The 11329-nt window shown below is 45.3% G+C and overlaps 1 protein-coding gene across 1 annotated transcript; it reads right to left on the bottom strand.

The window, feature by feature from the left end:
* Nucleotides 1–8398: 8398 nt before the first annotated feature.
* LOC130106833 (transcription factor MafB-like) lies at nucleotides 8399–11183 on the bottom strand. Its single transcript, XM_056273102.1, has one exon. The coding sequence runs from the start codon at nucleotides 10073–10075 to the stop codon at nucleotides 9095–9097; it is 981 nt and encodes a 326-aa protein (XP_056129077.1). The 5' UTR covers nucleotides 10076–11183; the 3' UTR covers nucleotides 8399–9094.
* Nucleotides 11184–11329: the final 146 nt, after the last annotated feature.

Below are 11329 nucleotides of genomic sequence, written 5' to 3' on the forward strand. Positions count from 1 at the left end.
AGCAACGAGGAACATCGCTACTGTAGAATCTGTGTGAAGGCTTCGAATATAAGGCTGTCTCCACGCAACCTTCTTGCAAAACATCCAGGAAGACGTATGACCCGGGGCAGATGTTAACATGATGCGTTAGTCAGAGAGACAAACCCTTATTCCGAGGAGAGCTGTTGCGCTATTTCCCCGAAATATATATGCTGCTGCCAGACTAACCTCGTGTCAGAAACACCTACAGACACCTAGATGGGTTCGCAGAAGACTACGTGCTTTGTAAATTTTCTGGCTTTCTGACAATGTATCTTGTTTCGATGTTCGTCACCTTCATCCCCTCATGTCCATGTGCACTTCTTATGATCTGGTAAAATATATAGTTTGCCTGTGTCGAAGAGAGTCAGCATTTCCTCTGTACTTGTGTGACCTCTTTTTTTTTCCGAGGGAAGTCCTCTCTCATTCTGGTGTGGCTGTAATTCAAATTACTTTTCCTCTACAAATGGCGGTTTCAGTACAGTATATGATGTGTGTGTTTTTCTCACACTTCTCAAAGCCACAGTTCAATCCGATTTCATGCTGCTTGCAGTGATAGACACAACCTCGTCCAATCCCATACACTTTATTTATCTCCACATTAATTATCTCCACATTAATTTATTAGATTGCAAACTGTTCTCTTCTCTCTCACATCATTTCTCTCTCTCTCTTCTCCTTTCTCTTCTTCTGTGTATGTGAATAGTGTGTGATGTGAGTCTCTCCCGTGCGCATGTGTAGTCTGTCCTCCTCGCAGGTCTCTATGCTGATGGTGGTCACCATCTGGATACAGCTTGGCATCCTCATCATCACATTTTTTATATATCTTATAAATCCACACTGGAGGGTGTGTTCCAATTATTGGGGCATCACATTGCTCAGCCTCCCCGGGAACGTCTGCTCTAGGGTGCTGGAAAGGAGGCTCCAACCGATTGTCGAACCTTGGATCCAGGAGGAACAATGCGGATTCCGTCCTGGCCATGGAACAACAGATCAACTCTTTACCCTTGCAGAAGGGCTGAGGGGGGCAGGGGAGTTTGACCAGCCAGTCTACATGTGTTTTGTGGACTTGGAGAAGGCTTATGACCATGTACCCAGGGGCACTCTGTGGGGGGTACTGCGGGAATATGGGGTACCGGGACAGTTGCTACAAGCCATCCGGTCCTTGTATAACCAAAGTGAGAGCTGTGTTTGTATTCTTGGCACAAAGTCAAACATGTTTTCAGTGGCTGTTTGTGATATTCATGGACAAGATCTCAAGGCGCAGCCAAGGTAAGGAGTGTGTCCATTTTGGGAACCTCGGAATTGCACCTCTGCTCTTCGCAGATGATGTGTTTTTGTTGGCTTCATCAGAAAGCAACCTCCGGCATGCACTGGGGCAGTTGCAGCTGAGTGTGAAATAGCTGGGATGAGAGTCAGCACCTCCACATCTGAGGCCATGGTTCTCTACCAGAAAATGGTGGATTGCTCCCTCCAGGTTGGGGATGAGTTGTTGCCTCAAGTGAATGAGTTCAAGTATCTCGGGTTCTTGTTCACGAGTGAGGGCAGGATGGAGTGGGAGATTGACAGGTGGATTGGTGCAGCATCAGCAGTAATGCGGACATTGTACCGGACCGTTGTGGTGAAGAGGGAGCTGAGCTGGAAGGCAAAGCTCTCAATTTACCAGTCAATCTTCATTCCAACCCTCACCTATGTTCATGAGGTTTGGGTAGTGACCGAAAGGATGAGATCGCGGATACAAATGGCTAAAATTAGTTTCCTCCATAGGGTGTCTAGGCTCAGCCTTAGAGATAGGGTGAGGAGCTCAGACATTCAGAGGGATCTCGAAGTAGAGCTGCTGCTCCTTTCTCGTCAAAAGGAGCCAGTTGAGGGGATTTGGGCATCTGATTAGGACGCCTCCTGGGTGCCTTCCTTTGGAGATTTTCCAGGCACATCCAACTGGAAGGAGACCCCGGGGTAGACCCAGAACTTGCTGGAGGGACTACATGTCCAATCTGGCCTGGGAACACATTGGGATTCCTCAGGAGGAGCTGGAGGGTGTTGCTGGGGAGAGGGATGTCTGGAGTGCCCTACTTAGCTTGCTGCCACCGCGATCTGACCCCGGAGAAGCGGCTGATGATGAGTTGAGATGAGATGAGATGAGATGAGATGAGATGAGATGAGATGAGATGAGATGAGATGAGATGAGATGAGATAAATCCATATAATTTTGTTCTGTTTCAACGTTATCCTTTTCTCATGCCGATGTGTGACTAATGTCTTTTCTTGTTTCTTCTCCTGTGTATGTGAATGGTGTGATGTGAGTCTCCCCTGTGTGCATGTGTAGTCTGTTCTGTTGTCAGGTCTCCATAGTGATGGTGGTCATGTGGCTCAGGTCCTGGGCTGTTCCGGTGGCATCTGGACACTGCTTAGTATCCTCCTCATCATAATCTTCATAAGGGGTTGTTGTTAACCCAGGCCTTGACTGATCCCTTATGGAGTCTTGACCAATCCAGTATGGTCTTATCAATCGGCATAATGATTTTGCAAACTTTATCATTGGATGCCCTTCCTGACACAACCACCAACCCTATGGACAGGGACACAGGAAAAGCACTGGATGCCATCTCAGTAGTCATGGACTTGCACCCATGCCTGTTGCCATTAGTGCTGTGCCCACACAGGGTACTGATGGAAACTGTAAAATCCGCTGTGGCAACCCCTGAGAAACAGGGAACAAGCCAAAAGAAGAAGAAGATTGCTTATAAGGGGTGGGGATACCTCAGTCAGTTTAGACTGAAGATGTCACTTATAGTTGAGTGATGAAACATATCTGTTAATAAACGCTGTATTCAGATGAATTGATTCAACCTTCTTTGATTTTCTTACTTGAATTGTTGACCATGCATCAAGACATAATCCTCATAGTATATCTTATAATTCCATTATGATTCTGTTATCCTCTTTCAATTTTGTATTCTGTAAATTGTGTAAACACAACATCCATTGCATGTCTGTCCATCTTGGGAGAGAGATCCCTCTTCTGTTGCCCTCCCTGATGTTTCTTCCTATTTTTCCTCCCTGTTAAAGGGTCTTTTTTAGGGACTTGTTCCTTATCCAATGCAAGGGTCTAAGGACAGGATGTTATATTGCTGTAGAACCCAATGAGGCAAATTTGTAATTTGTGATATTGGGCTATACAAATAAAATTGACTTGACTTGACTTGACTTTCCAGGATGCAATTCTCTTACACACCAAAGATGTGAAATATGGTCCCCAAGGCTGGACCTGTTTTCCAGTTTGTGCTAAACTCTAGAGAGTCGACACGCTTGTGTCTGAGTGGGTATGGAGCCCCAGTCAATGACGCTTTGCCAATAGCAACTGAGTACCATAGTTATCTGGCATAGAACTTTGGGCAGTGCTTGGGCCAGTGGCTGTGGAGAACGGAAGAGGCCATGGTGTAGTGATGGTAATGGTGGTGGTGGGGGGGGGGGGACCTAACCTCTGTGGCTCGTGTTTCTACCATGCACTAATGGATGCCTGTCATCATTACGGACAGAAACAGGAGGGCGCCTGCCAGCTGCATGACCCCCATAAAACAGAGCAGGAAATCCTAGCAGGGAATGAGAGGGAAAGGGAATGTCTGCTTATTTCTCTTCTCTTCTCTTGTCTTCTCTCTCAAACGACAGCTTCTCCACTCTTTGACCCCCATATCACACCACTGGGTTTATCAACAAAGCACTAAAACTTGCATTCTCAGGTCTTCTTACTTAATAAGAACCACAATGCAACACCGGTGTGATAGGCGAGGGTTCATCACAGAAACGAAAAGCATCAGTGCAGACACTATTTTCTTAATGTGTGGACCTAAAGTCATTTGGCCTAGCAATACACTTCCACTGTTTTCACCTCTGCCATGCTGAGCTGGCTGTGTTTATGGTGTTCTTGTAATGCTGGGAGGAACTTGTATAATTATTACATACAAAGGATCACCTTTTGCTCTATAACCAAAGTCCAAGGTGTGTAATGTGACAGGACTTTGTCACAGTCCTCTCAGTGGTGTTCACTGGAACGTGACATGGAGCTTATCACATATGGCACCTTCTTATCAGATTCACAGGAGCTCATGCACAAACATGCTGAACACAGGGCCCTTAAGAAGTGCTCTAGGTCCCTTATTACAGCCAATGAGATGGTTGACAAGTAGCAGTTGGGCTACACATTAATCCACTCTGCTGGGTCCCACTTGACAACATCATGTGACAGCTGTAGTTATTTACAGTAGGACTGTCAAAGCCCTAAGGATGTGGCATTGAAGGGAAAACCTTTAGGTCTGGAGATCACTTGCCCCTGTGACATATTAGCATAAGAATAAAAAAGTGCACATCTCAGAACTTTGGATGAAAAAGTGTCAATGTGAGTGCATGTGTGCAATGTGTGCGTGTTTTGCATGTGCATGTGTGAGTTAGAGAGAGAGAGAGAGAGAGACAGACAGACAGACAGACAGACAGACAGACAGACAGACAGACAGACAGACAGACAGACAGACAGACAGACAGACAAAGAGATGGAAAGAATGAGATGGAAACAAAAGAGAAAGAAAGAGGGAGATTGTGCACATCCACATGACGGTCTGCATGTGTCCTCGTGTCTGCGTATGCGCTATGTCCGTGCCCATGCCTGTGTGCGTGTGTGATCACTGCATGATTCAGGGTGTCACGGCTCTGCACAGAAACAACTGGACATCCTGAGCGGAAACCACAGCCAGCGGAGCCCTGTTTTTCTGCACTGCACAACCTAACGCTCTCACCAAGAGTCACTTGACCGGACCCTCATATAGGAAGTGAAAGAGGAAGCCTCCATTCCATCCTGTCTTCTATCCCACTCTGTATGCCGTATACTTAATGCAAAGCTACACATGTAGATGGATCATCAGTGTGGGCCTCAACCATTGCACAACAACAAATCGTGAAAGAACTGGCTTGGACTGGTAATGTCTTGCTGCGGGGGTCAAATGTCTGGTCAGTTGACACTTAGCCACAGAGGATTACTAACAGTAAGATTGTGAATGCAGAGTTCGTGGATTGATCACTCATATCTGTTTTGAACTGGTTTCTGACTAAGAGACGTGCAGACTCTACGAAATAGACTGACCGATTCTAATTGGTAACAGGCGGCGGCGGGGGGGGGGGGTCTGTGAAACTATTTCGTCTCAATCTATCTGACAACCTGACAAATCTAATCTCTGATGGTCAACAAAATGTCTCGTCGTGCTTGGGACAGTCAGTCAAGATCTCTTAGATGTGATAGATTTGTTTATATAGCCTAGCTGGATAAAACTATCAGTCGAGATTGAGATGAGCATGATATTACACATGGAAGTGGTGAGCAATGTTTGAACATGGGGTCCATTGATCTGACCAGCCATTCCCCTACCATGGTCTAAACCCCCTGGTTGTGTTCAGTGGTGTCAGTGTAGTCTGGCTGCCTGCATTCCTCTGCCTCTTCCCACACAATGGTGAGTGTCTCCAACATTCCTCTGTCTCTGTCTGCCGTCTGAGACACAGCCAAGCCTTGGCAAAACCCAGCAGCTCTCAGATCAGGTACTTGCACTTTATCTTGCACCGGCGCTACTCATTTTGGCGAAATCTGCTTGATTCCTCATGAAATATTTTACAGACAGGGGTTTTCAATAAAAACAAAACACAGGAAAGCAAAGATTTATGTTGGTGATATCCACTACCAGAGATTAATTTTAGACGGAGAATGCGCTCTTGCTGATGCAGGTGTAAATGGTGAGTGGACTGCATTTATATAGGGATTTTCTAGTCTGTCGACCACTCATAGTGCTTTACAGTGTATGCCTCACATTCACCCATATTCACACACTGATGGTGGAGGCTGCCATGCAAGGTGCCAACCTGCTCATCAGGAGTAGTTAGGGGTGCGGTGTCTTGCTCAAGGACACATCAACATGTTCTCTGGAGGAGCCAGGGATTGAACCTGCAACCTTCCGATTACTAGACGACCCGTTCTAACTCCTGAGCCATGCCACTCCATGTGCTGGAAAGACTTTTTGTAATGGGAAACTGAAATGAAAAACGTGAATGATGATCACACTAATCTATCTGTCCTAGTTCATCTTCTTTTGTTCTGTGTGTTGGCTCTTTCCCCCCCTGCGATCCTTCCTGTCATCCATATAGTAGGTCTACTTGGTTTCAGCATTTTTCCTCCTGCAGGCTTGTCAGCATTCAGCCATTTTTTTTGCCAGTCTTCCTCCAGCTATCTAATTCTCTCCCTCTTGCTCTGATTCCAGTGCCATGCAGACACCTTTCCCTCCTGCTGACTCAGTAGCCAGCCTCAGGCACTGTGGGTTCAGGGTGTTGGTGGCGGGGAGGGAGAGAGAGAGGTGGGGGATGGGGTGGTGGGGGAAGGGGGGGCAAGGCTCCCACATCGGGCCCATTAGCCAATCAAATGCGATGGAAAAGAGCTGGCTAATCGTTTCTGCTGTGGCACCCCGCTTGCTGTGATACAGGACCACAAACTGCTGTCTTCTTCATTTGACTTCTCTTACTTGATAAAGCGAAGATGCATGTGAACCTGCGCATGACGCATTTGTACTGTATACAGAGAAACCCAAACCCACAAATGGGAACACTGATGCTGTCGATTCTTACGGTAAAAGAAGAAAAGGACAAAAAGCTCACTGCTTAATGTTTCAGAATGGTTTTCTCATCAAAAATGACAAAAGAGTAAAAAGTAAAAAGGCCTTTAAATAACTACAAAACTTCACTAACGCACAAATAACGAGTTCATTACTATTATTGTCATTCCATTCTCATGAAATTAATCATTTTTAAGAGCAGGTGTTACACATTTAAAAAGGTAGTTATCTCGGTTTATGATTATGCTCTGTTTTGTTATTGTATAAAAGCCATAAATATGGGAATTTTATTCTAATAAAGGTAAAATAATAGACAGGAATATTAGTCATTCATTTCAATACTATTTATCGATGTCATTAAAAAATAATTTGCTGTGTGGTTTCCCTACATCTTGGAGCCACACACACACACACACACACACACACACACACACACACACACACACACACACTTTATGTCACACCCATCTAGGGAACTAGAGGTGCCCTTTGGGATTGGGTCTGTTGTCAGTAGGAAAGTGCTTTTGCACCTGTGGTGTGATTTTCGAGCTGTTTTCACTGAACAGAGGGTGAGGTCAAACTGTCAGAGGTCGTACATGAGAACAGAACCTGGTTTCCAGGCTAAAGGATAGTGCCATTAGTGCAGACACCTGCCTAAATGAGCTCTTGCAAAAAGCGGCTGGTAAAAGAGCATTTAAGACATCGCTCCTGTCTTATGACACAGTACACTGAGTGCAAAGCCATAAGATCATCTGTACACAGTCTCATCAAAGAGGTTACAAACTCATTATGCAATGTAATTACTCATCATACATCATAAACCCGGTCCTTGAAACATTATGCTCAGCTGAATATGTTGATTCTGAATAAAACATGAAAATACCGATTGCAGATCTCAAAATGGCACCAGGGAGGGGGAAAAAAAACCATTTCGAGCGAAAAATTCCTCTGGAGCTTACCAGAAGAATGCAGAACAATGTGCTGTGGTTGTTGTTTCTCTTTTCCTCAGTTAATGAACGCAGAGGTGAGCTGTCTGGGGAAGAGAGGGGAGGGGAAGCCTGATTTCCACTCCATATTATCTGTGCCCCACAGCCCCTGCCAGTCAGCCCTCTGAGCTTTTAACATGCTAGGCTCCCTCAGGAAGCAGCAGGCCATTAAGGGCAAAGGTCAGGGAAGACGGGAGAGACAATCCTGCTTTCATGAATGCTAGAATCTGACAAATACACCTCATGCTCATGTGACTGGGTTTGATCTCCCTTGCCCATGCGTAAGTGGTAATGAAATTGGGTTGCACCCCTTCATCCACACAATACATTTGACTACATGTATGCATACCATATCTTAATTGTATTTATTCACAAGGAACCATGTGTTTTGCAGTTGCAACTCTACAGCTGCACATATTAAAGTTTGTCTTTATATATGGTTTGTTCCAATATCTGAATTTCATCTATTCAGAGGACAGTTTTACAGTTTGCCTGCATATCTTTACGTGGTTATACCTTTATATATATATATATATATATATATATATATATATATATATATATATATATATATATATATATATATATATATCCTTGTTTGAGTTCGACTGGACACTTTTGCATGCATATTATCTCATTGTGAGCATGATGACTCGGGTTTGTAAATGGATGTTGGAGCCATAAAGAAAAGCATCGCCATGATTTAAGTTATACATAAACTTGAGAATTCATAACAAATAAAGCATTTTATTGTAAAGATTGATTCTTCTGGAGAGCAACACTGCCAGCTGATAGGCTGAGACACAAACTTACAAAGTCACAACGGCTTTATTGATCCAGAGTAGATGAAAAACAATTTAAATACAAAACAATGCCTGTCAATACTGAGGGGGGGGGACAACTTCCATTTCTTTCCTGCATATTTGTCAGCAATCTCAGAAAGAAAACAAAACAGGGAGAAATCCGCACAGCAGAATCATCAGTTTCATTACAAAAAAGAAGGAATTTTAATTTGTGGTTCTATCTATTTTCAGATACCGTGAGCAGACTAATAGAGTTTAAAAAACGAGCAAAGCAAAACCACAATCATTTGCATAAAGTCAAGAAGTATTTCATATCGGAGCCGAAAAATCCAAGAAGACAATAAAGTGGATAATCTCTGATGGATAATAATTTCAAGTATTTCCATTCAGACAGAATGAGACAGGCATATGTACAAAATAAAATAAACAAGAAGTCCCATACATGTCCTGCATGCATGTCTCCGGCTGATTTGTTTGCGATCACAACTCCCCGCGTCACGGACACAATCGACGACGACGATAATTCGTTCATTCGTGTAAGAGTACGAGACCGACCTGTCAACGTACGCCTAACCTCAGAAAATAGCATAAAAATAAACAACAACAACAAAAAACAACAAAACAACATAAACACCCCCCTCCCTCACACCAGGTACTCCGGCGACGACGGGCTGTCGCTCGTCGATCCGGTCTCGCGGAAGCTGCCCGCGCCGCTCAGCGTCTCGCACCGGCGCTTGTACGCGTCCCGCTCGCGCGCCAGCCGGCCGAGCTCGCGCTGCAGCTGCTCCACCTGCGTCGCCAGGCTGCTCTTCTCGTGCTCCAGCACGTGCTTTTGCTGCACGCGCTTGGAGCGGCACGACTGCGCGTAACCGCGGTTCTTCAGCGTGCGCCGCCTCTGCTTCAGCCGCGTCACCTCCTCCTTACCCAGGCCCCGGAGGTGGCGGTTCAGCTCCCGGACGGACATGGAGACCAGTTGGTCGTCGGAGAAGTGGTGGAGCTCTGCGCCGGGCCGTCTGTCGTGGCGGTGGTTGTGTTGGTGGTGGTGTTGGTGGGCGCCCAGGACTTGTTGGGACTCCGGTGAGTGGGGAGACGAGCCGGTGAGGTCCTCCTTGCGGAACTGCTCCTCACAGACACCGTGCATCTCCGTGAGGGCGTCCGGCTGACGGAGGAGTCCAGGGTAATGGATGTGCTCGTTTCCCATGTACCCCTCGAACTCCGACTGGAAGGGTGGTTGCTGGCCGTGGGGCGCGGACGTGTGGTTCTGCGCCGCGGTGGCGGTGCCGATGAGGGCCTCCACCGCGTCCTCGGGTGTCAGACCGAAAGCCTGAGGGTACATTTGGTGGGAGTAGCCGTCGTTGTTCGATATCCAGAATTGCTCGCCGCCGGAGTCATTTCTCCGCTCGTTGGGATTGAGGTTCGGTGACGACGGTACAGAATTGCACGGCGTGCTGCCGGGGGTCGAGGAAACCGAGTCCGGCCTCTGAAGCTGACTGCACGGCCCGATGAAGGAGCGATCGATCCCGTGCATGGTCTCCTTCTTGACGCCGAACTTCATTAGGTCGAACTCATGGACGAAATCCATGGGGTTTTTCGGAAGTCCCAAATGTGAACCCTCCGCGTTCATTGGCAACTTCGCCACTTCTGACAGTTCAAAATGCCCACGACTACAGCCTAGTTCATGCAGTCAAATGTGATGACAGCACTTTGGTGATGATGATGATGAAGATGACGACGATGGCAAAATGAATAATTCCCGAAAAACAGGCTGTACGAAATAAGCCGACGGAGGAAAAACAACCGTGCTTGAAAGGCTTTTACAATTTTGTTTTTTTTAAGAAAAAAAAGGCTTCCACCTTATGCTATTTATGAACTAGTTAGCCATCTGTAATATGCGAGCTATACGCGCTGCGAGGCCAAAAAACTTAATCCACTAGAGATGTCAAGACTGCGGGATCCAGTGTGTGAATCACCTCTGCCTCAAAGCGCACTTTCTTCATAAGGCTGCGCTGACATGTCACGGGTGTACACCTCCGCGCTACTCTCCAATGAACACACGTTGAGCAGGGCGATTTGCATAAAACTGCGTGTCTCCATTGACTAAACGTGACTTTACAGTTTGACAAAATCCTGGCCGATATCGCGCAGACTTGAAATTATCTTGAAATTGTCTTACCCGGAGGTTTTTAAAAGTCACGGCTTTTCCGTATATATGGGGAAGAAATAAGATGATTTTTGACGGTGAATTGACACATTCTGGAAGCAAATAAGCCCACCATAAACCCTGGGAGAACGATGAATAATAATAATTATAATAATTACAACAATAATCAAACACTGATGTCCTAAATCATCTGTGTCTTCAGTCTTTTATACTTTTTTTAATTCATATTTTCATCTGTGCTGAAGCAACCCTTGTTTGTTATCATCATCATCATTACTACTACTACTACTATTATAATGACTATACTCCACGTTTTTAGTCATAAGGGCCACAATGGCTGGAACAGTCTGCGAGGGAGTCCACCTCTGTGGACATTTTGAAATACAACTCAAGACAGCTTTTTTAGCCTTGCTTTTACTTTTAGTCTTTTATTTGTTGTTGTTTTTTTGTGCCTTTGATCACCTCTGCTTGTTTGGTTTTGTTTTTGTCGAATTGTTTATTTGGTCATGTGCAACACATTGGGCGGCAGCTACTGTATGAAATGTGCAATATAAATAAAGATTTATTGATCGATCGATTGATCGATCGATTGATTGATTGATTGATAACACTGACACATTTCAACAAAGCTGATGATTAGAAATGTATTTCCCGTATTCAGCTGCTAAATTGGAGTTTTGAAAATGGTGTAAAAAAACAATATGAAAGAGGTAAAAC

Source organism: Lampris incognitus, chromosome 2 (assembly GCF_029633865.1).
Source record: "Lampris incognitus isolate fLamInc1 chromosome 2, fLamInc1.hap2, whole genome shotgun sequence".
NCBI classification, from domain to species: Eukaryota; Metazoa; Chordata; class Actinopteri; order Lampriformes; family Lampridae; genus Lampris; species Lampris incognitus.